This window comes from Protopterus annectens, chromosome 13.part0 (genome assembly GCF_019279795.1).
Source record: "Protopterus annectens isolate FY-2018-M chromosome 13.part0, PAN1.0, whole genome shotgun sequence".
Lineage (NCBI taxonomy): Eukaryota > Metazoa > Chordata > Ceratodontiformes > Protopteridae > Protopterus > Protopterus annectens.
The window spans coordinates 517,966,958-517,992,519 of NC_056747.1; the positions used below are offsets into that span (position 1 = coordinate 517,966,958).

General features: G+C 43.3%; 1 protein-coding gene across 6 annotated transcripts in view; it reads left to right on the forward strand.

Moving 5' to 3' along the window:
• Nucleotides 1–25,562, forward strand: part of GTF2I (general transcription factor IIi) — a 1,956,122-nt gene that overhangs the window by 326,138 nt on the left and 1,604,422 nt on the right. For 5 of the 6 annotated variants that reach the window (XM_044054149.1, XM_044054150.1, XM_044054148.1 and 2 more), the window contains one exon: nucleotides 977–1,115. The exons of the other annotated variant lie outside the window; for it this stretch is intronic. In XM_044054149.1, coding sequence (XP_043910084.1) covers nucleotides 977–1,115 — 139 coding nt within the window. The remainder of the gene's footprint in view (nucleotides 1–976; nucleotides 1,116–25,562) is intronic. 6 annotated transcript variants of the gene reach the window in all.

The following is a 25,562-nucleotide window of genomic DNA, read 5'->3' on the forward strand; positions in this document are numbered from 1 at the left end:
TTTAACATGTCTCTGTTAAAAATACTTCTCTCAGAAGCTGACACTTCTCTCTTAGAAGCTTGACTGAAACTGGAAGTCATAAAACATTTACTTTGGAAACCTGTAATTACCTCTGTTTCCAGACAATAGGAAAGCCTACAACTCTAGACATTGTCTGCTTTGAGCTGAAACAGAGATAAGAGTCATAAACAAGTTCCACTTATTTTCTTAGAGTTTGCAAGTTAACTTGGTACATTCCAGCCTTTACCATCAACACATACATTTGCATAGGCATGTAGTTTATTCACATTTCTGCTATTTTCCAGCAGGGTGAACTGTGGTTATAGTCTTGTAGCTCAGTACAGAACATATAGTTTTCTTACATTTCTAAGGCAAGCATATAAATCATATTCACAAATGACATATAATTATTTACAAAATTCTATCTAGCTAGGCTGGTAGCCTTCACAGACCCATATATACATATATATGTATGTTTATGTGTGTATATGTGTGTGTGTGTGTGTGTGTGTGTGTGTGTGTGTATATATATATATATATATATATATATATATATATATATATATATAAAATGTGTGTATATATATATATATATGTGTGTGTGTGTGTGTGTGTATATATATATATATATATATATATATGTAAAATATAGTATTTTTATATATCTGTAATAAATACAAACATGGGTCCCACTCAGGAGGTTATATACATGTGTTGGGGGAGGAGAGAGAGAGAGTGAGGGTCACCTTGGCATCCTAAAAAGTTTTACTTGGACAGAAATGTGGCTTTTTATGCTCCTATCAGAGTTGCAGTGTATAGAGAATCTGTTCTGAAGTTATACAGTGAATGGTGAGTAACTTTTTTAATCCCTCCTTGGTCTGTAAGTTTTTAGTAGTAATTCCACAATTTTGGAGGGTCTTTTAAAATGTTAGCATTTTGGAAATACTTTGGACTGTTTTTTTCTTCCCCCATACAGTGTAAAGAACTTGAAAAATCCAAAGCAGAAGTAGCCTGCATTGCTGTGTATGAGGCCAGTGTTTTGGTTGTTGGGACTGAAAAGGGAAGGACCTTCCTCAATAAGCGGATGGATTTTCAGGAGGACTTTGTGAAGTACTGTAAGTGAGATGAGCTAACTGTTACGAAGACTTTAAAAATGAGTCTGCTCCCAGGTCATGATTTAACCATCTAGAAATGTCCTGAGGTGAAACAAAAAATTATGATGGGTTTGATATCTGGATGTCACAATGTACCATAAACAACACAGACGGTATGAATATCTTACTAGTGTCCATGAAGTGTCCAGACAGTTTCTAGAAAGTGTTCCACATTCATTTTGGTAGGAAGGCATTAACATATTTAAAGCTGTATACCCCATATACTACATCACCTTTTTTTTTCCAGTTAAAAATAACTCTCTACAATGTATGGGATAGCAATGCATTATGTTAAGTGATCATTTAAAAACGATCTCTGACTTTATACAAATCATGTTATGGGCTCTTACAGCAAACAAGATCTTTATACACATTCAAAAGATGCGTTATGTTAATGTAGCTTTTCAGTATGTAGTGTTGTTACCAGCTCTGTAATTGTCCATATGTCCATCTGGTTCTTCAGTGGCCTTTTAAATCTGGGGAGTTTAATAGGGCTTTTCTCTATGGATATTTGATCTTTCTTTTGGGACAGTTCTGACTGTTTCTTGTCTTGGAGATGTAACTAGTGTAGCATCTCTCTGCAGCTATTTGATGTTATCACAGTACTCCGTTTCTTCTTTTTCCAGCAGTACTTCAGGTCACAGTTGTTTGCTTACCTTACCTAGATTTGCACGTTTGCCTTAGACAGATGTCTGAGATTCCTTCTAAGTTGATTTCTTTCTTACACATAACACAAGGTCTTTATTCAGCTGCTTTACCAGTCACTTCAGCTTTGAGCCACAAACTTTGTAGTTTGTGTATGTGGTAATCTCCTGTGTTTTCTTTTTCATCACAGTAGTGTTTCTCTCTTGCTGATTTTTTTTTTCTTTTTTTTCGTACATCTTATACTTTGTGTTGATGTTTACATGTCAGTATTGTTGAGTAAATAAATTGCTTTTCAACCTTCTGCCCCTTATAATTGAGCTGGTATTATTACTGTATTCCAAAACTGTGAAATGACAGCTTTTGTAGGGATTTCTGCAGCACCTTCTCATTTATTTATTTATTTATTTATTTGCGTTATTTAAATTGTTCTCTCCACTTATTCCTTAAATTGTGGATAGAGTGGACTGGATGTCTTATTTGAATTCAGATTAATTTCTTCTGTGTACCTTTGCCTGTTATAATGTTACTTATCTGATGTTGTGTCTGCCAGTTTGATTGCTTATTTATTCTAGGATTAGTTATTTGCTTTGGTAAGATACTTGACTTCCTTGATTTTCAACAAATTTGTACCTGCTTGACTCCACAGATTAGCTGCTGTTAGGTTTGTTAGCAAAGCTTTTTTTGGCTTGCTGTTATGGTACAAATCTCATGTGCCACAACTTTCAACTTCTTGTGTTTTGAGCTAATATTCCTGTGCAGTATATTACAATCTGTTGCTATTTCTTCACAGTGTACTGTTCCAATAGCTACAACTTGTATATTATGTCATGTATTTGTTTTTTTCATTAAACTGAGAACTGCTGTTTTGTTAGTGTTGATCGCTGAACCTTCAGGCACAACTTATTCCCTTGAAAGAAAATTACAACTCAGTTTCCTTCTTTACCAAAGACTTTTTTGCTTGCAAGGCACTCCCTAAACTCCTTTCTAAGTCAGTGATAGTACATGTCTTAGATTTTTTTTTATCTCTTGTTGGTAACTGGAGTTGCCAAAAAACAACTCCAGTTTCTACTAACTACTGCTTATGCTTGCTTTACACAGCATATGTGGTATGCATAGATGTACTTTCCTCTCTTGCCATACGTTTGACCGAAGACCTATCAGAAGGTTACGTGCTGTACTTAAGGATCGGTTGGTCGTGAAAATCCACAGAACTTTCTTGCCATCAATCTGTGAAACAAAGCTGTCAGTATCATGGTCTGTCAGCAGTACAAACTGTTCATCTACTTTCTCTAATAGCTGCTAAGTACCCCTTTCTCCTTTTCTTTTTATTAATATTGATAGTGGTATTCTCTCATCTAAGAGAGGGAAATGTGACCATGGTTGGCATATCCTTTATAGGGCTAGGCATAGCAAGTGTTGGTTTTGTCTAGGACATGAGCATAATATTAAGGAGTGTACAATCTACCACTCTTTCATACCCAAGACCATATGTAGTTATTTTGTCATCCCTTAATTTGTTTGGAAAACAAGCATCTTCAGTCTCTAGCACATACTAGGATACAGTCAGAATCGTCTTCCTTGGATGTCCATCCACAGCCAAGAAAAAATTAATAAAAAAAAACTGAGGATCGCACTAACATGCCTGCTTTTGTCTCTTGGTTGAAGTAGAGCATTCCCCTTAAGGTATATGATATACCTGTGGGGCTGCCTGATGCCTGGGCCTATTCCTACTATTGAGACCACTTTGGCGGCAGACAAGATAGGACACCGAACGTGTTTCTTCTGACAGATCAGACATCTGTTAAGGTCTTGATTGGAGAACCATGGGACCTTGAGGTATTCATGACATTCCAGTTAGGGAAGATGTACTGGGACTACAATGAAGGTATGTTTGGAGTTAGACCCTCCGCATATTTCTCTGGATATTGAAAAGAAAAGGAAATAAAAAGCAGGTTTCCCCTCATGTTACCCTCTTCCCCTAGTGACCCTCACAGGAGTGGTTTATTTTTCCATAGGCACCTTTCAAGCTCTTATGTCCTTGCGACTTTCTGAATTGTCTTCCTTAAACTCCCAGAAGAAGAATTGAGACTTCTGAGGAAGAATATACAGAATCTGATTCTGAACCTTTGGAATGTTGTTCCCAAATGCATTGTGCCGCAGGTTTTGAATATGGTGCTGATGACAGTCTGCCTTCAGACATTCCTCAGGAAGAACTTAATTTTGGAGATGATCCTTAAAATGATGCATTATTTCAGTTGGGAGGTAAACAGGTTTCTGAATCACAGAACTATATTACAGCCTTCTTAATATGGAAGTTTCTAAATCCTTCCCTGTCTTAGAGGCTACAGAATATACTTTTTTGTCTTCTTTGTCCTCAGAATCTCAGCCTCATGTACCTGGGAAATCATAAGGTTATTGCAGAGTTCCTGACTCGTACAAGTATTTATACAAGAACCCTTTCTGTGACCCAGCAGTAATTTCAATAGACTCTGGTAAAGCTGTGAAATTTCTTTCTTGTTTCAATGCAGAGCTATGGACAGGTAAAAAAAGAAAGGTATTTACTTTTGCCAAAACCCCCATGATTAGATACATTTTATGTATTTTGTTAATATGTGTACGTTCTTGCTAAATCTACCTGATACTGACTCTAAAATGTATTGCAAAACAAAGGGATTGTATACGTGGCTTTTAATTCACCCAGTGAAATAATCGGCTTGGCACGCAATTTTGGACTTATCCAGTCTGAACACATTTCTGAAAGTTCCAGAATTCAGGATGCTAATGTTCTATACTCTCTTCCCTCTGATCTTTTCCCAAGCTCTAATAGTTACGTTGGACTTGAAGGATCCCTGTCTGCATAGTCTTATCCATCTGGGCTGCAGAAAGATTTCCTTAGGATATCACTTTCAATTTACTGCTTTGCCTTTTGGGGCTTCCACTGTTCCAGAGGTTTTCACAAAGTGTTTAGACCCTGCCTGTACCATTATACAAGCTCCACTGTATCTGAATCTGTTCCTTAGTAGATAACATCCTCTTTCAGGCAACTTGAGTTCAAAGGATTCTTCAAAATATGCAGTGCACTGTCAACCTCTTTTACATCCTAGTTTCACTCTAAACTTCAGTTTGTTCCCAGTCAGTATCTGGTATTTCTGGGGTGTTTTCTATTTCAAGCATGATGGCATGGTTTCCCTGGAACTGTCCAATTCTTGACAGATTATTTCTGTCCATCTCAACTTTACATGTGACCTCTGCATGAGAGATTGTGAGCCCTGTGGTTCATGGCATTCACTATCCAAATGGCCCCTTTTACCAGACTCCTTAAGAGGAAAATTCAGTGATACCTGAAATCAGTTGATGCATAACGGTACCATCTCCTCTCCTTCCTAATTCCTCTGTTGTCTTTTATGAAGCAAGAGTTGTTTTGGTGGATCAGTAAGATGGAAGACAGCCCAAGGGTTCCACATCTTTTTCCTCCTTCACTTCGACATATCTTGGTATATGCTTCTGACCTTGCGTGGTGGGGGGTGGGGCTTGTTCATTGAGTTTCAAAGTGCAGGGTGTCTTGTCCAGATACGATAGGCAAAAGCTTTTAAGAAATGAAAGCCTTGATCTTTGCTCCTCCAGATACATCAACTTTGGATTGTAGGGTGTCTTCAAATCTTAAACGACAATTTCAGTGTAATTTGGCATGTCTGTAATCGGGGGGGGGGGGGGGCAAAATCTTACCATCTTTGTAGGCTGGCAGTGATAGCTTGAGAGCTCGCTATTTACCACAGTCTTTTTCCAGGCCGTGTACATTCCTTCAGAAATGAATTCAATGGCAGACTTCCTGAGCAGGTTACAAGGCAGCCTGTCATGAATGAATGTTGTTAGAGAGGTTTTCATTTGAGGTCGTCCATCATAAGTTTCTTAGATTTGAAACGGTGATCAAGCCCCAAAGCAGTCGAGGAACACTAATTCCATGAAGATAGTGTTGAAAACATCCTCTCCATCCAGTTATCAAAGTTTTCCTTAAATGTTTTTAGATTCCCTGATAAGTGTGTATCTGCAGGAATTTTATTCTAGGTCCTTGGTATTTTTTGCTGGGAATTTACACCTTAAACCTTTGCAGTTATTTTGAGTGGAAAAAATGTTTATGTATCTGTGACTACAAAGATTTGAAGATAGTTGGAAGTTTAAGTACCAACTGTAGCAAGTCATCATTCTAGGTTTTGTATGCAATTACTGCCTTACCTTCAGTATATCTATAGTAAAGGGAAATACGTTACTTTTTACACTTAATTTAAATAACTAAAATCTTTTAATTTGTTGGTAAATTTCCTTTCAACTGACTAAGTTTGGTTGAGCTGAAGCCTTGTATAAATGCAGAATAATGCATTTTCTTCTAATGTAGGTCATTTATAAGTTTTTCAAAGAATAATAAGGCTGTATTCATCCCTTAAGGATACTGATTTGAGTATCAGTCACTTTTGACTAAAATATCTATTTCAAATGCAAATAACTTTGGATTTTTCTTTTAGATATGTTATCTTGACACCCAAGTCCCTATATTCATGTACCTCTTCAAGTAAAAATATCCAGATTTAATGGGTGTTTGATATATGGCTTGCCAAATTAATTACTTGACATTAATTTTAATAGAAACAAAGTCCCTCTTTGTTTCCCCACTCAGATGTTTTTTTTAAACCGTTAATAAAGAAATGAGGGTTGGAATTGACTATACAATCTACTTAACAATTGTCTGCTACATTGACAAACAGGCAGTAATTGTTAATGGGGCTGGTTGGTAAAATCATGTTAAACAAGAGGTTCCAAAATCATGCCCTGAAGTATGCGTGAAGTTTTTTTTTATTTTATTTATTTATTTTAAGTATTCTGAATGTGTGGCTTGGATGGAAATGTATTCATTATGGATGGCTAGCAATTTATTATCCCAGTTTGACAGATGTGAAATTTATGATGTAAGGCAAAGTCTACATTGGAATGAGGAAGATTACTGAAGTTTTGACGAAGTTACCTCTGCACAAAAGCCTGAGTCTAGTGCTGTAGTAATCTGATCATAGAAGCCGGCCAGTTTTGTAGGTGTCGGTTTACCAGAAGTAAAACCATGTTGATGTAAATCAGAATTTTTTTCATGATTTGCCAGGGCAAAAAAACGTGTAATAAACCTCTCTCATAATATTTACAAAGTAGAAATGTCAGACTAATTGGCTGCATTTGACTATATCAAGTCTGTTACCCTTTTTATAATTTGGCAATGTAATAGATTGCTTCTGTAGAACCGGAACAACACATTCCATTTGTTAAATGTTTTATGTAGCTTAGACTTGGTGCCTTTTGGATAGCAGATAAAATAACAGTAGGTATGTTATCTTGACTAATGGATGTTTTGGTTCCAATTTTTTTTATAGGATCCAAAATTAGGTCTTTGATATAATAGCATGCAAGTCATTGTCAGATGGCAAAGGCTGAATATTGGAGGAATTTTCTGCAAGATTAGAAGCGGAGTCTGAGAAGTAAACATTAAATTTCTTAGCCATCAATTTTGGATTAGTTACAGTCCTTCCTTTTGTTGATATTGATGTTATTGAGTGATTAGTATGGGTTTGAAAATATTGATTTTTGTAAAATAATTTGTAAGAATTCACAGCCAACTTGTTTTTGTAATTAAGTTTTTGTGGTTCTTAGGTAAAACGTATTTTATTTTATTGAGCTTAGTTTTATTCATCCTTGTATGATTTCACTTATATTTTTGAAAGTATTGCTTTTTCTTCTTATATAATTTATGTAACTTTCTACCTCACTAGTAAGTAAGTTTTCTGGCATTAATTGGAAGAATTGAAGTAGTAGCTTCTATTGAATCAATTAGAATTGATTCTAGAATTTGGTACATGGGATCAATTTTTTACTTGTAGCCCTGTTGACCAGTTTACATTACTGATCGAACCCAGTATGCCCAAGTAATTAATTGCATTAAATTCTTATCTTTTCTTACCTGAATGTATTTTAGTATGACTTAATGAAATATTAAATAAGGAACAATGATCTGAGCTACTTAAAGGAGAACAATATTGACATTTATATCTGTGTTCACATCATTTGTAATGATATCAAGATGTTGGTTTTCCATAGTAGGCTCCTTCCCCCTCTGACAAAATTAGAAATATATTTAAGATAATGTTCTTCTTGTTTCACTGTTGCAGTCATCACAATTGGGCTATCTGCTTGCAGTAGCCCTCAGTCAGCCTGATTATCAAAGTCTTGGGTCCTGTGTCGGTTGCTGTCTCATCTTTCATGATGTCAGGTAGTCAGGGGTATAAAGCATGCAGCCGATGCCATTACATCAGTCTTTCTTGCCATGCAGTGCCAGAAGCAGAAGCAGTTCGCAAGTGCCGGTCGGCCAACTCCTGAAATTTTCATTTTCAAGTTTCAGAACCAAAGTCTTCAACTAAGCTAAGTACCCCATTGGGGAAACTTTTTCTTGCCTTAAATCGATGTCAGTAAAAGTCAATAATTGTATTTCTTGTGGAAAGCAAATACCTCATAAAGATTTTCATTCATTCTGTATTCCTTGCCTAGGCCCTGACCATGACATACCTCGCTGTCGGTTTTGTGCCTTATTTAAGCAACAAACTATTTGTCGTCTGTATATTTATGCTTTTAAATATTTTGGCACTGTGTTCAATTTCTCAGATATGGCTTCGGTAAGCCACCCGACTACCAACATTCCGAAAAAACACAAAGTTAAAGACCAGACAGTCTGCATAGGTCCAAAGCTGCCAACGACGCTTCTCCTAATTTAGTCACCATTTCGCTGGTACTCACTGAGGCGCTTTCACAGCCCCTGATACCTCTCTACTTCAGATTTGCAGGCCTCTACTGAGACCCATTCGGAGTCCGGTATGCCACGAGATGCTTCAACTGTGGAACCTGCGGATGTCTCTACCTAGGATGGGTCCGGAGCCGCTGTGCAGGTACCAGCTTCTGAGGTGTATTCAGGCCTACTGACTTGCATATTAAACCAACGCCATCTTCTTCTTCAAGGCCTAAAACTCATTCCATGCCTAGAAAACTGAAGCCCAGACCGCATGGTCAGGCCTGTATGCCTAAAAAACAAATAAGAATGGGTGAAGACCTTATTACTTTAATCTGGGGAAGCCAACCTTCCCCCCCTCTAAGAGACCTAGGACTGAATTTGCTTATGATTCTTCTGATCAGGAATCTGAAATTTTGTTTCCTCTGATGACCAGGATTTACCCTTATCTAGCTATGACGACTCTGATGCAGAGGACTGTATTCCCTCAGCTTCCCTTCCAGAGGATTTCTCTTTTGGTGAAACCTTGCATACTCTTAGGGAACATTTTCGCTGGGAATGCCAGGATTGCTCTGATTCTAAAAAAAGGCTTAGGGATTTCTTACTGCCATACCTACCATAAATGTAGATGTTCGAGTGCTAATACAGCTGCAGTAATCACAGATGGGTTTTCTGCCGTCAGGCGGTCCCTCGGTCGGCCGAATTCCAAAGTCTTGGTCCGGCGTCGGTTGTCGTCGCTTTCTCTTCTGACGTCAGTGAGGCCAGAGTATATAAGACACAGCCGACGCCATGTTCTTCAGTCTTTTTTGCCGCGCCGTGCCCGAAGCAGAAGCAGTTCGCAAGTGCTGGTCGGCCAGCTCCTGAATTACGAATATTTTGGAATCCGAAGTCTTCATTAAAGCTAAGTACCCCATTGGGGAAACTTTTCTTGCCTCAGACCGATGTCAGAAAAAGTTAATAATTGTATTTCTTGTGGGAAGCAAGTACCGCATAAGGATTTCCATTCCCTCTGCATACCTTGTTTGGGCCCAGACCACGACGTCTCGGGCTGTCGCTTTTGCGCTACCTTCAATAAACGCACTATTAAGCGTCGGGCGGAGTTCGCCCAACACTACTTTGGTAAAGCTTTTGATTATAAAATGTCGTCGGACACTCCGACTACCGTTTTGACCAAAAAAACGCAAGGAAAAGGACCGGCACGCGAGGCCCGCGGTCCCCACCGACACCACACCAAAAACGGCTACACGTGGACCGGTTCTCAGCGAGATGCCTTTGCAGTCCCTGACTACCGACGACACTCCTTTGGCGGTGTCCTCTGTACCCGAGACCGCTGGGTCCTCGGCCCTTTCCCAGACTACAATCGAAGCCTCTGCTAATGTTGAGCCTACTAATGTGGACAGGTCCACCTCCACCCATGGTGTATTTAGGCCCTCATCTTCTTTTTCAATTAAGGCCTTTACTAAATCCAAAGCAGCCAGGCATCCCACGAGGCCTGTTGCACAGGGCCCATCTTCAGGTCCCATGCCTAAAAAACAGATGCTTAAAATGGCTGAGGATTTAATTACTCTTAACAGAGGTTCTCAACCCCCTCCAGACAAGAGACCCAGAGTGGAGGAAGATTCTCCCTCTTCTGATCAGGGATCCATTTTATCAGAGCATTCTGATGCAGAGGAACACTCTTACTCTCCTTTTGAGGATTCGGATGCAGAACAGTCCATTCCGTGTGTATCCCCTCCTGAGGATTTTTCCTTTGGGGAAACCTTACACACCTTGAGGGAACACTTCCATTGGGAAGGCCAAGAGTTTTCAGATTCCAAGAAAAGACTTTGGGAATTTCTTTTGTTACCTCAACACAGACCTCTGGCTATACCCCCTGTTTTGGACATACTGGATGATGTCTACTCGGAGGCTTGTCTTAACCCGGATTCTCTGCCTCCTGCACCAGTCAAACCTGATAGGTATTATAGAGTACCCAGCTCTCACCAATTTCTCTTCAAAAGCCATAATGCTGACCCTGAAACCATTTCACAAGGCCCCAAGGGATTGAAGGCCTCCACTGCCAAAAATCCACTTCCTGCAGAAAGGGAATCAAGATCTTTAGAAAGGTGGGGTAAAAAGGTATATACCTCGGCCACCCTAGCCATGAGGGCTTTAAATTGTCAGTTTCATATGCTTAAATATCAACAGTTCCTGTTATCACAATTAAGGAACAAAATGTCTCAACCTGAACAACCAGATTTAAAGGAGTTACAGGATATGATGCATAGTGCAGAACAAGTGGGTAAACACACCTTACAATGTGGTTATGATGCCCTATAGGCCTGAAGTAGAGCGGCAGCTACAGGATCAGTCATTCGCAGACATGCCTGGCTTAGGGAACAAAATTTACCTGATCATGTGAAAGCTAAACTTCTAGATGCTCCTTTACAAAAGGATGTGCTGTTTGGTACTAATGCTGAGGAGATACTACGGAAAATGGAAGAAAAAGCCAAATCTATGCAAACTGTCAAAGCTTTCTTACAGGTCCAATCACCACGTTTTAGCAGAAATTGGCCTTCAAAAAACTGGTCCTTTCCAGCCACTGACAAGCCCCAAAGAGGTAGATACAGACGCACAAGGGGCAGAGGGCAATCACAAGGATCATATAGAGGCCGACAGTGGCAAACTCCAGCACCAAGAGGTGGCGAAGAAAGTGCACAACAATACAGGAAGCAAACCCAATGACTCCCTCATTTCCAGGCCAAGCATGTCTCAGCTGGCAGCACCTTTGGGAGGAAAACTAGCACTATTTGCAAGCAATTGGCATGTTGTCACAACAGACAAATGGATCCTGGACATTATAAACAGAGGCTACAAATTTCAATTTCACACTCTTCCAAAAATGAGAGGCATGCCAAACCTGCCACAAAATCAAAGGGCAGAGGCACAACTGCAAATTTCAAAGCTCATAAGCATGCGAGCTATTCAAGAGGTACCTACTCACCAACAAGGTCAAGGTTTTTATTCAAGACTTTTTCTGGTACCAAGGAAAGGAACCGACTGGAGACCCATTTTGGACTTATCCATCCTAAACACATTTCTACTGCACCAAAATTCAAGATGCTCACATTACAGCAGCTTCTTCCCATGCTGGGCAAGGAGTTTTGGCTGGTAACATTGGACCTCAAGGAGGCATACCTGCATGTCCCAATCAGACAAAGCTGCAGAAGATACCTCAGATTTCTTGCAGGTTCAATCCACTATCAATTCTCTGCATTGCCCTTTGGCTTATCTACTGCGCCCAGAGTATTCACAAAGTGCCTGGCATCAGTGATTGCCTACTGCAGACTTCAAGGGATACAAATTTACCCTTATCTGGACGACTGCCTGATCCAAGCGGACAGCAAGAACACACTTCTGGAGCATCTGGCATATGTGACACGGTTACTGCTTTCTCTGGGATATACAATCAACAAAGAGAAATCAAGGCTAACACCATCTCAGAAAATAACTTTCCTGGGTGCCAACTTGGACACAAACACCCAGATGGCCTACCTTACACCAGAAAAACAAGGGCAACTATCTCAGTACTTCAAAATACTAGCAAAAAGTACCAGGCTTACTGCAAGGAAAATCCTGCAGGCTCTGGGATTCATGGCATCTTGCATTCTTTTAACCCCATTTGCAAAGCTGCATATGAGGAAACTTCAATGGTACCTAAAAAACCTATGGTCTCAACACAGTCACAGTTTGGAAACAATAACACCAATAATTCCATGTTTGCAAAAGGAATTTCTATGGTGGGCCCAAGCATGTCAAGCAAACAAAGGCCTTCCATTCTGCAAGCCTCAAGCAAAGCAAGTCATAACCACAGACGCCTCAGACTACGCCTGGGGGGGCGCACATGACGGACAGGTGCATTCAGGGCAAATGGTCCCAAAAAGAAAAGCACCTTCACATCAATCAAAAAGAAATGCTAGCAGTAATAAATGCAATTACAGCTTTCAAGGACTTCCTGCATCCAGGACAATTACTGATAAGAACAGACAACACCACGGTAATGTGGTACATAAACAAACAAGGAGGAACACATTCATACCCCTTGTGCAGACTAGCCATGACTCTTTGGAACTTGGCTCTGGAAAGACAAATCGAACTTCAAGCACAGTACTTGCCAGGATTGGAAAACACACTGGCAATCTAAGCAGAAAAATGACAGATCCACACGAATGGAAGTTACATCCTCAGGTGTTTGCAGAAATAATCCAAGCATGGGGGAGGCCAGACATAGATCTTTTTGCCTCCCACAGGAATCATCAATTGGAAAAGTTTTGTTCAAAGACCTTTCACCCAAAGGCCTGGAGAGTGGACGCCCTTTCATTCAGTTGGACAGCATGGACAGTTTACGCATTCCCACCTCTGCCTCTTCTGCCCAAGGTAACAACCAATACCAGCCTGGGATCTTAATTACATACTAGAAAAATTAACATTGCCTCCTTTTGAACCAGCTGCCTCAACAGATTTGCAATATTTGTCCTGGAAGACAGCCTTCCTTCTGGCCATCACTTCAGCTCGTAGGGTTTCTGAACTACAGGCCCTCATGGCGGTGCAGCCCTTTCTCATTTTCCATCAGGACAGGGTTTCTCTTCGTACCAACCCATCATTTATGCCGAAAGTGGTATCCAGGGTAGCTTTAAATCAAGCCATACACCTACCCACCTTTTACCCCAATCCTCAAAACAAAGGGGAAAGGCTGCTACACTCCTTAGACATCCATAGGCAGCTTCGTTATTATTTGGACAGAACAAAGTCCTTCAGGAAATCAGAACAACTCTTTGTGTCCTATGCTGTAGGGGCTCAAGGGAAGCCAGTTACAAAACAGACTATTTCAAAGTGGATAGGCCACTGCATACGGTTTTGTTACTCCTATCATGGGAAATCTGTTCCTACAGGTATCAGATCACACTCCACTAGGGCCACAGCTACCTCTACAGCCTTCCTCAGAGGAGTTCCCACCAAAAGATATTTTGGAGGCAGCCACTTGGAGTTCTGTACATACCTTCACAAAACACTACCATCTGCCTTTATATTCCAGAACAAGAGCAGGCTTTGCCACTGCTGTTTTGCAGGGCATTCTGACTCAACCCAGTTCCTCCTAGTACCTACCACCCAGTGGATAGCTTTGGGACTCTACCCATCTGTGATTACTGCAGCTGTATGCACGATGAACATAGTACAGTTTTGTACCTACCATAAATGTAGATGTTAGAGTGCTAATACAGCTGCAGTACAGGTTTCCCTCCCTCCTTCCCCACTTGGTAAAGGCATGGGGCCTAACAACCTACTCATACTACCTGACTGGGTTATCCGGCTATGATGTTCTTCATCTCACATTGCTGCAGTCCTTACACTTGGGTAGTCCGCTGTCCTCGGTCGGCCCGAATATCAAAGTATAAGGCTGACGTCGGTCAAGGCGCATTTGACTGACATCAGGACGTCAGGGTACAAATGCGCATGACCGACGTCATATCCTCAGTCTTTTTTGCCGCATGGTCCGATGCAGAAGCAGTATTGCAAGTGCCGGTTGGCGTTCTGAAATTTTTCGTTTTCGGAGTTTCAGACCGAGTCAAAGTTGGCTAAGTACCCGGTTGGGGAATATTTTAGTTTTTTCTTGCCTCAGTGGTTTTCCGGATGTCAGAAAAAGTGAATAATTGTATTTCTTGTGGGAAACAGATACCGCATAGAGACTATCATACTTTGTGTATTCCTTGTTTAGGGCCTGAGCACGACGTTGTTGGGTGTCGCTCTTGTGCTAGATTTAATAAGCGCACTATAAAGAGGAGATTAGATTGTGCCAGGTTAGTCTTTGGGAAGCGGTGCAATTATAAAATGCCGTCGGATGCTCCGCCCGCTTCTTCGAAGCGCAAGGACAAAGCAGTGAAGCCTAGGCTAGAAGAACCGTCCGCATGCGGACGCCGGTTCTTTAGAGGTGTCGGTGGAGCCGGTGGTTCCACCGGAGGTTTCTTTGGGATCCCAGGGAGAGGCCTTGTTATTGCAGGATGTGGCCTCTCAGGAGGCAGGTCAGGGTGATGGGGCTTCTCAGGTTACTATACTCCCCTCCCTGCCTAGGGTGGGTAGGCCCTCTCCTTCTGTTTCCAAGGCTTCTCCTAGAGGCAGGCCATGTTTAGCTTCAGTTGGTGTCACCCCTAGTTCTTCTGGAACTGTGCCCAAGAAGCATATGCTTAAAATGGCAGAAGATTTGATTACTCTGATTAGGGGTTCTTTGCCTCCTCCTGATAAGAGACCTAGGGTGGAGCCTGACCTAGGGAATTTTGAGCAGGCTTCGGATGTTTCAGAGTCTTCGGCTGAAGACTTGCAGGAGTACTCTCCTTATTCCGATTCTGATGTGGATGATTCTACTCCTTCTGCTTCTCCTCCTGAGGATTTTTCTTTTTCAGAAACTCTTCATTCCATGAGGGAGCATTTTAAGTGGGAAGGTCAGGACTTCTCTGATTCCAGGAAAAGGCTTAGGGAATTTTGTTTTACCCCAGCATAGGCCTTTGGCTATACCTCCTGTTTTGGATGTAGTGGAAGATGTTTTTACAGAGGCTTCTCTTAATCCTGATTCTTTGCCTCCTGCTCCTGTTAAACCGGATAGGTATTACAGGGTGCCTGAAGTTCATAAGTATCTTTTTAAGAGTCCTAGGGCAGACCCAGAAACTGTTAGCCAGGGGCCTAAGGGTGTTAAGGCTTCTGTTGTCAAGAATCCGGTTCCTGCAGATAAAGAAGCCAGGGCCTTGGATAGATGGGGAAAGAAAGTTTATACTTCTTCCACTCTAGCTATGAGGGCTTTGAATTGCCAGTTTCACATGTTAAAATACCAAAACTATCTCCTTTCACAGTTGAAGTCTAAGGTTGATGCTCTGGCGGAAGGTATTGATTGTAAAGAGTTACAAGATTTAGTACATGTTTCTGAACAGGTGGGTAAGCATTCTTTGCAATGTGGTTTTGATGCTGTACAGGCCTCGTCTAGGGTGGCTGCCACTGGGTCAGTTCTTCGCAGGCACGCCTGGCTGAGGGATCAAAATTTATCTGACCATGTTAAAACAAGGATTTTAGATGCTCCTTTACAATCTGATGTGTTGTTTGGTTCTCCTGTTGAGGCAGTTTTAAAGAAAATGGAAGACAAGGCTAAGTCTATGCAGACTGTTAAAGATTTTTTGCAGGTTCAGCCTCCAAAGTTTAGTAGAAATTGGCCTGCTAAAGGGTGGACGTATCCTTCTTATGATTCCCAGTCTAGGGGTATATCTAGACGTGGTAGGGGCAGAGCTCAGGGCTCTTTCAGGCCTAGAACAGGGAGTTCTCCTGCACAGTCTTCAGGTGAGGGCAGGGGTCAGTCCTTTCGTAAACAGACCCAATGACCTACCTTTTCAGCTGCCAGAGCCTTCTCGTCTGGCAGCACCTTTGGGAGGAAGGTTGGCACTTTTCAAAGAAAATTGGAGTTTAATTACCCAAGACAGATGGGTATTGGATATCATACACCAAGGTTACAGGTTTTATTTCCATACCTTGCCTCCTTTCAGAGGCATGCCAGACGTTCCTCCTCAACAAAGAATAGAGGCTCACAAGCAAATTTCTCTGTTACTTCAACTAGGGGCCATACAGCCGGTCCCTATGCCAGAAGTGGGCCTAGGATTTTATTCTCGCCTGTTCCTAGTACCAAAGAAGGGGAACACGTGGAGACCAATTTTGGATTTATCTATCCTCAACACTTATCTGGACATTCCCAAGTTCAAAATGTTGACGTTACAACAGCTTTTACCTCTGCTGGGCAAAGATCATTGGATGGTAACTTTGGATCTCAAGGAGGCTTACCTTCATGTTCCTATCAGACTAAGTTGCAGGAAGTATCTGCGTTTCGAGCTGGGACTTCTCACTATCAATTCTCTGCATTGCCCTTTGGCTTATCTACTGCGCCCAGAGTGTTCACGAAAGTTCTGGCTCCAGTGATAGCTTTCTTCAGGCTAAAAGGAATACAGATCTATCCTTATTTGGACGACTGCCTGATTCTGGCTCAAGGAAGGAAGAGCTTCTTCATCATTTGGAATATGTGATAGCAGTGCTAAGATGCCTGGGGTATTCTGTGAACGAAATAAAGTCCAGTCTAGTACCCTCTCAGGACATGTGCTTTCTGGGTGTAAGACTGAATACAGCATCCCAGATGGCCTTTTAACCCCGGACAAACAAAAGAGTCTTTCCTTTACTTCCATCAACTATCTCATCAGTCCGGCTGACTGCAAGGACAGTCCTTCAAGCCTTAGGGTTCATGGCATCTTGTATTCTGGTGCTTCCCAATGCCAAACTGCATATGAGGAAGCTGCAGTGGTATCTCAAAAATGTATGGACACAGCACTGCCAGGATCTGGACACTGTCATTCAAATAATACCTTGCATTCAAAAGGAATTTTTGTGGTGGGCTCAGGAATGTCACCTAAACAAGGGACTCTCTGTGACCCGGCCAGAGGCGAGTCAGATTTTAACGACAGATGCCTCAGACAAAGCTTGGGGAGCTCATCTAAATGGAAAGTGGATACAAGACAAGTGGCCTGCCAGACTACAACATCTACATATCAACCTGAAGGAGATTTTAGCAGTCCAGTATGCATTAATAGCTTTCAAGGATTTACTTCTTCCAGGGCAGGTGTTGATTCTAACAGACAACACAACTGTCATGTGGTACATCAACAAGCAAGGGGGAACACATTCTTATCCTCTATGCAGGCAAGCAATGATTTTGTGGGAGACTGCTCTCAGTTTACAGCTCAATCTTCAGGCAAGGTTTCTGCCAGGAGCACAGAACTCCTTAGCAGATGTGTTGAGCAGACGAATTATGGATCCCCACGAGTGGAAATTGGATCCTCATGTATTTCAGAAATTGACAGTGTCATGGGGAACTCCAGACATAGATCTGTTCGCTTCTCCACTAAACCATCAGCTGCCAAAGTTTTGCACAAAAGGTTTCATCCCACAGCTTGGAAAGTGGATGCTCTTTCTTTCAATTGGAGCAATCTTCATGTGTATGCCTTTCCACCTCTGCCTCTCCTCCCAAAGGTACTTCTAAAGGTCAGACAGGACAAGCCAAGGATGATTTTAATAGCTCCAGATTGGCCTCGACAGCACTGGTACCCATTACTGAGAAGTCTGGTACGGAAGCCTCCATGGCCTTTGCCTTCGATTCCACACCTGTTGTCACAGGAGGACAGCCATTTGCTCAATGTCAAGCTTCACTCTCTTCACCTAACAGCCTGGCATATTCTGTTTTGAACCATAGAGGGTCTCAACTTCCACAACAAGTTTTGAATGTGATTTTGGAAGCTAGAAGGCCTAGTACAAGGAAAGTGTACGCAGATAAATGGAAGAGATTTTTATTTTGGAGTGCAGCAAAGGATTTTGATGTTTCTGAGCCTAATTTAAGTGTGGCTCTTCAATATCTTACTGAGTTACTGGACAAAGGTTTGTCCTTCTCTTCTATTAAGGTTCATGCTGCAGCAATTTCAGCTCACTATGAATGTGACCCTCCATTGTTTTCTCATCCTTTGTTCAAGCAATTTCTTAGAGGGCAAAGAATATAAGACCCCCCACGTAGAGCTCCTACTCCTGCTTGGGATCTCAATTTTGTGTTGGAGAAACTCACTCTACAACCTTTTGAGCCTGCAGCTACTTCTGAGTTGAAATATTTATCATGGAAGACTGCCTTTTGTTGGCCATTACCTCTGCAAGAAGGGTTTCTGAATTACAGGCCCTTATGGCGGTTGAGCCTTTCTTGATTTTCCATAAGGATAGGGTATCTTTGCGTACTAATCCTTCCTTTATGCCTAAGGTGGTTTCTAGTGTGGCTTTAAACCAAACTATTCATTTGCCTACTTTTATGCAAATCCCCAAAATAAAGGGGAAAAGATTTTGCACACTTTAGATGTACACAGGCAGTTGCGATATTATTTGGACAGAACTAAAGGGTTCAGGCAGTCTCAGCAGTTGTTTGTTTCTTTTGCTTTGAGTTCTCAGGGCAAGCCTGTGTCAAAACAAACTATTTCTAAGTGGATTGGGTTTTGCATTGCTTTCTGTTATTCCCATCATGGCAAGGAGATTCCAGCTGGGATTAGGCCTCATTCCACTAGGGCTACTGCCACTTGACAGCCTTTTGAGGGAGTGGCAACCAAGGATATTTTGGAGGCAGCTACTTGGAGTTCAGTGCATACTTTCTCTAGGCATTATCACCTGCCACTTTACTCTAAATCCAGGGCTGGTTTTGCCACTGCTGTTTTGCAGGGCATTTTGGCAGCTCCTGCTTCCTTGTAGTTTGGCCATCCTCCCTTACCTCTGCTTTGGGATTCTACCCAAGTGTAAGGACTGCAGCAATGTGAGATGAAGAACATAGTACAGTTTTGTACCTACCATAAATGTAGATGTTCGAAGATCCACATTGCTGCAGTCCAGTTTACCCTCCCTCCTTCCCCTCTGTAGTTAGAGGTGGTTGTGTGGGTTGGGTTGTAAATATTGTGTATATTGTATATATTGTACATATAATTAGTGCAAGGGTGGTTGGTTGTTTGTTTGCTGTCTTTTGGTTTTGACCTTTCTTGTTAGGGTCTTCTGACATCTGGGGCAAGAAAAGACTGAGGATATGACGTCGGTCATACGCATTTGTACCCTGACGTCCTGATGTCAGTCAAATGCGCCTTGACCGACGTCAGCCTTATACTTTGATATTCGGGCCGACCGAGGACAGCGGACTACCCAAGTGTAAGGACTGCAGCAGTGTGGATCTTCGAACATCTACATTTATGGTAGGTACAAAACTGTACTTTTTATTTGCTTGCTACCACTGATTTTGGATTATATTGCATTGCTTGTATATGTATATAAGCACTATTTAGGTATTGCCTTCCTTCTGGGGGCACCTGACATCTGGGGCAAGAAAAACTGAAGAACATGGCGTTGGCTGTGTCTTGTATACTCTGGCCTCACTGACGTCAGAAGAGAAAGCGACGACAACCGACGCCGGACCAAGACTTTGGAATTCGGCCGACCGAGGGACCGCCTGACGGCAGAAAACCCATCTGTGATTACTGCAGCTGTATTACCACTCGAACATCTACATTTGTTGTAGGTACAAAACTGTACTTTTCGCTTACTCACAGGTCTTCCTCTGCAGGGAGATCCAGATCCCCGACCGTGTCCTGTAGGTCCTCTAGGACTCTTTCCAATGACTATGTTGATAGAGTGGTGAGGATACTGCTCCAGTCATCGGTGCTGGCTAAATTGCTTTTGGCTCTGGCCCAGTTGGCTCCGGAGCCCATCCTCACTTCATCATGTTCCTCCTCTGAACCTTTCTTCGGAGCCAGAGCTGTCGGTTCTGTCAGACGCCATGGGGTCGGATCCAGTAGCCCCTGTTGGCATCTCTGCTCCGACCTCCTCTTCGACTCAGTCGGCACCGTCCACGGTGTCCAGGATTCACAGTTCGCCGGTCAATCTTCTTCGGCTCCGAGCCTTCCTCTCGGTGCTTCGGTTCGGGTGAGTGTGGACCCGACATCTGCTTCGGACCTCTTCACCTCGGCTCCGAGAGCTACAACCATGGTTAGTCTACCTTCGCAGCTGGGAGGATCAGCTTTCAAGGTCATGAGTAGTGTGCTGGCCAGGTTGTTAGCTGCATCTTACGGCACAGACACTCTTCCCCCTCCAGCACCGATATCGGTCTCAGATCACCTTCTATCCAGGGACAGCGGAGACCCAAGGCCTCAGGATACCTCCATGAGTGGTCCCTACCTTTCTGAGGCCTCCCCAGATTTTTTTACCTGAGGAGCCCCCCAGAAAGAGTGTGTGCAAAAGGAAGCACATTGACTCCCAAGATGTCTCCCATGTCTGACACCGACCTCGAGGAGTCAGAGGGGTCCCCCAAGTCGTCTTCTGACAATATCTCTTTCTCGGATTGCTTGGAAATACTGAGACAGAGAGGCAACTGGCCCTACAAAGCCCCTTCTGAGGAGGAGTCTCTGTTCCTGAAGGCCTTTGGGTCCCAACCCTCCACCTTTTGGGTTTCTCCCCCGTTCGACGAGCTCCTGGACTTCATTTGTCGAAAGGTGTGGGAAACTCCAGACACTGTGGAACCGGTCCCTAGGAGACCCAAAAAGTTTTTGTCCTCTTCCCCCTGATAGAGAATTTCTTACGAAAGGCATCCCAGTAGATGCCATGGTGGTGGCAGCAGCCACCACGAAGGAACTTGCAGAAACTTCATCTACCGTTCACCCCCCCCCCCCAACAAGGAGTCCAGGGCTTTGGACAGGTATGGGAAATGTGTGTTCTCTTCAGCGGCCTTTACACTGGGGTTGCTGAACTATTTGTCGGATTTTACACAGCTCCAGAGAGATCTCCTAAAAGAGCTGGGAGATTCTCTATAGGGTAACGTTTCTGATGCTGTGACTCAGAAGGTCAGTGCTCAGATGTCTACCCTAAATTCTATTACCAACTCCTCCATGAGGCTGATCTCTTATGCAGCCGATGGAGCGAGCAGGGCTGCGGGTTCCGGAGTCTGTCTTAGGAGACGCTCGTGGATGCACCTGTGCAACTTCGCGGAGGCTTTCAAGTCTACTTTCACCAAAGCCCCCTTTGACAGTTCATCCTTATTTGGAACCAAGGTGAAGGACACACTCACTAGGCATGAGCAGGAAGGGAAAACCCTGTCTGCCATGGGAGTCTGTTTTTCCATGCCTTCTAGACCTTACCCCAAGGGCCAGAAGGGTGGAAAAATGTGGTTCAGAAAGTCGCAGAGTTTTTTCACGACGCACAGAGTGATTCCCCCTCCAGAGGCAGAGGAGGGGGTGGAAATTCAGGTAGCTGCCGCCCTAGAGACAGAGGAGGCCCGTGTAACCAGGGAAATCGCAATTCCTTTCGTGGTTCTCCCTACCAGTGCTCCTGAGGGGAGGCCCGACTGTGCGTCTCTGGAGCCAGTCGGGGGTCGCATTTCCCTATACCCAAGATGAGTGGGTATTAGAGATAATTTCTAGAGGTTATCATGATGTCCTTCATGGATGCATCTGCAGTCATAACAACTGGGTTGTCCTGTCGTCAGGCAGCCCTTCAGTCGGCCGGATTCCAAAGTCCGGGTCCGGCTTCGGCTGATGTCGCACTCCACCCGACGTCATCTCTGTTGGTCTTCGGGTATAAAAGCATCAGCCGACGCCATTTTCCTCAGTCTTTCTTGCCGCGTGGCGCCCGAAGCAGAAGCTGTTGGCAAGTGCCGGTCGGTCGGATCCAGAGATTACTTCTACCGAATACTACTTCGAAGACTTCTAAAGCTAAGTACCCGTTGGGGACTCTTTCTTGCCTCAGCCGATGTCAGAAAAAGTTAACAATTGTTTAACCTGTGGGAAACAAATACCTCATAAAGATTTCCACTCTTACTGTCTGCCTTGTTTAGGCCCAGCCCACGTAGCAGCCTGTTCGGCCTGTGCTTCTTTCAACCGACGAACGCTTAGGCGTCGGTCGGAGTTTGCAGAACAGTTTTTCGGTTCTGATTTTGCGTACATTATGCCGTCGGATCCTCCGACTACCCAATCTACCAAAAACGCAAAGATAAAGACCGACACTGCGGTCCGCGGTTTCGGCGAAACCATGGTTAAGCAAACGCGAGTGTCTCTGTTTCGGCGAAACCGAAAACTGATCTAAGTACAGCTGAACCTATTCCTACAACTGAGGCCCCTGCTACAACTCTTGAATCGACCTCAGAAATTTTACCCACTACGGTGGTTGACTTATCAGACACCATCCCCTTGGATGTCTCTACCCCAGCACGTGGTGCTGCTAGGCCTCCAGCAGCCATGTCCATTAAGGCCTTCGCCAGGGCTAAAGCAGCCAAGACTACTAAAACAGTGCCTGTTAAACCCCCACATCCAGGCCCTCTTCTAGTTCCCAAATGCTTACTTTGGCAGAAGATTTAATTTCTTTAATCAGAGGATCTCAATCTCACCCAGATAGGGCCTCTCAGCCCCAGAGAAGAGACCTAGGGCAGAGCCCCCTGAGCCAGTGTCCTCTGATGAATCTGCTGATGAATCAGACATAACTGACCAGCCAGAGGCTCCCTTCTCCAATTTTGAAGATTCTGATGCTGAAGAATCCATTCCAGCTGCTTCCCCACCAGAAGAATTCTCCTTTGGGGAAACCTTGCATGCCATGCGAGAACAGTTCCAATGGCAGCAACAGGATTTTTCAGACTCCAGAAAAAGACTTAGGACCTTTCTGCACCTCCCACAGCACAGGCCCTTAGCTGTACCTCCTGTTCTCTCTGTGGTGGATGATGCTTTCAATGATGTTTGCTCGCTCCAGATTCTTTACCACCAGCCCCTGCCAAACCAGACAGATTTTACAGGGTGCCAGATACTCATCACCACCTTTACAAGGCCCCACTTGCAGACCCAGAAACTATATCCCAGGGTCCCAAGGCAGTAGCAGCGACCATAGCTAAAAACCCTACTCCTTCTGAAAGGGAAGCAAGGTCATTAGACAGATGGGGTAAAAGGTCTACACTTCAGCTACTCTCTCAGCTAGAGCTTTAAACTGTCAGTTTCACATGATACAATACCAAGAGTTTATGCTTGATCAGTTAACTAAAAACTAACCACTGATGAATCTCTTGATAAGAAATATGTATTAGAGATGGTAAATAACATACAACAGGTTAGCAACCATTCCTTAAAATGTGGCTATGATGCACTGGAGGCTTCATTTAGATCAGCCATGACAGGCACAGTGATAAGAAGGCATGCATGGCTAAAGGAACAAGCTTTACCGGATCATGTTAAAGCTAAGCTGCTAGATGCTCCTATGGACAAGACAAGTTTGTTTGGTACACCTGCCCAGCAGGTTATGAAGAAAATGGAAGAAAAGGCAAAATCTGTTCAAACTGTTAAAGATTTCTTGCAGGTTCAACCCCCAAGGTTTAGCAGGAACTGGCCTGCCAAAAATTGGTCCTTTCCTGACTCCACAAAATTTCAAAGGGGCAGGAATAGACGTTCCAGAGGCAGAAACCAATCCAGAGGAGGTGCCTACAGAGGACGACAGTGGCAAGGTAACAACAGAGGCACAGAGACAGCCACTGCCACTACATCAGCACAACCACAGTGACTTAACCCTAAATCCGCCTACCAGGGAACAAATAGCAGCTCCTCTAGGCGGAAAGTTAACCTTATTTTCAAGGAACTGGCACTGCATAACAAAAGACAAGTGGATTTTACAAACCATAGATCAAGGTTACCGGTTTCACTTCCACACTTTACCAGTCAAAAGAGGAATGCCAAATCTACCTCCAAATCAAAAACAGAGGCTCCATACCAGATAATGGAGTTAGCAAACATGAGAGCTGTGGAAAGAGTGCCAACAGCAGAGCAAGGAAAGGGGTTCTATTCCAGACTATTCCTAGTTCCAAGAAAGGAAAAAGTTGGAGACCAATTCTCGACCTGTCCACTTTAAATACATACATCATTGTCCCAAAATTCAAAATGCTGACCCTACAGCAGCTTCTTCCCATGCTGGGCAAGGAGTCTTGGCTGGTAACTCTAGATCTCAAGGAGGCATACCTGCACGTCCCCATTCGACCAATCTGCAGAAGATACCTCAGATTTCTTGCAGGATCAGAGCACTATCAATTCTCAGCATTGCCCTTTGGCTTATCTACTGCCAGAGTATTCACAAAATGCCTGGCATCAGTAATCGCCCATTGCAGACTACAGGGAATTCAAATTTACCCATACCTGGACGACTGCCTGCTACAAGGGGACAACAAAAGCAAGCTGACAACAGATTTACAAAGGGTCATTTACTTGCTACAAGCACTGGGATACACAGTCAATTTACAAAAGTCAAGGCTGATACCATCCCAAACAAGGACATTCTTGGGCTGAATTGGACACAGTAAAACAAATGGCATTCCTGACTACAGAAAAACAAAAGAACTTCCTCTTTACTTCTTGGCACTAACAAAACTGAACAAGTTAACAGCAAGAAAAGTACTGCAGGCCTTGGGCTTCATGGCATCATGCATAATCTTGGTTCCATTTGCCAGACTACATATGAGAAAACTACAGTGGTACCTAAAGAATTTATGGTCCCAACACAGACACAGTCTAGAAACAGAAATCCCACTAATTCCATGCTTAAAACAGGAGTTCCTATGGTGGGCTCAGGCATGCCAGTCAAACCCAGGCCTACCCTTTCGCAGATGTCAAGCAAGCCAGACCATCACAACAGACGCTTCAGACCTAGGATGGGGGGCCCACATGCTGGACAAATGCATGCAAGGATTGTGGACACAGGATCAACTTCACCTGCACATCAACCTAAAAGAAATGCTGGCAGTAAAACTGGCAATCCAAAAGTTCAAACCATTTCTCAAGGAGGGCCAGTTGATAAGGACAGACAACACCACAGTCATGTGGTACATCAACAAACAGGGAGGCACTCATTCATACGCCCTATGCAGAATGACCTTGGAGCTGTGGACCCTGGCACTCAGCTACAACATCCAGTTACAGGCAATATTTGTACCGGGGAAAGACAATACTCTAGCAGACATATTAAGCAGAACCACTTCGGATGCCCACGAATGGAAGCTGCACCCGGACATCTTCAAGACCATCTCAAAGAAATGGGGAATGCCACAGATAGACCTATTCGCATCACCTCTCAATCACCAGCTCAAAAAATTCTGCACAAGGACATTCCACCCACTAGCATGGAAAGTGGATTCGCTCTCCTTCAACTGGAAAGGCCTAACAGCATATGCATTCCCACCTCTTCCTTTGATACACAAGGTACTACTGAAAATCAAGGAAGAACGTCCAAGGATAATCCTGATAGCTCCGAACTGGCCAAGACAACAATGGTACCCACTACTGAGGAGCATGTCTCGGATCAAT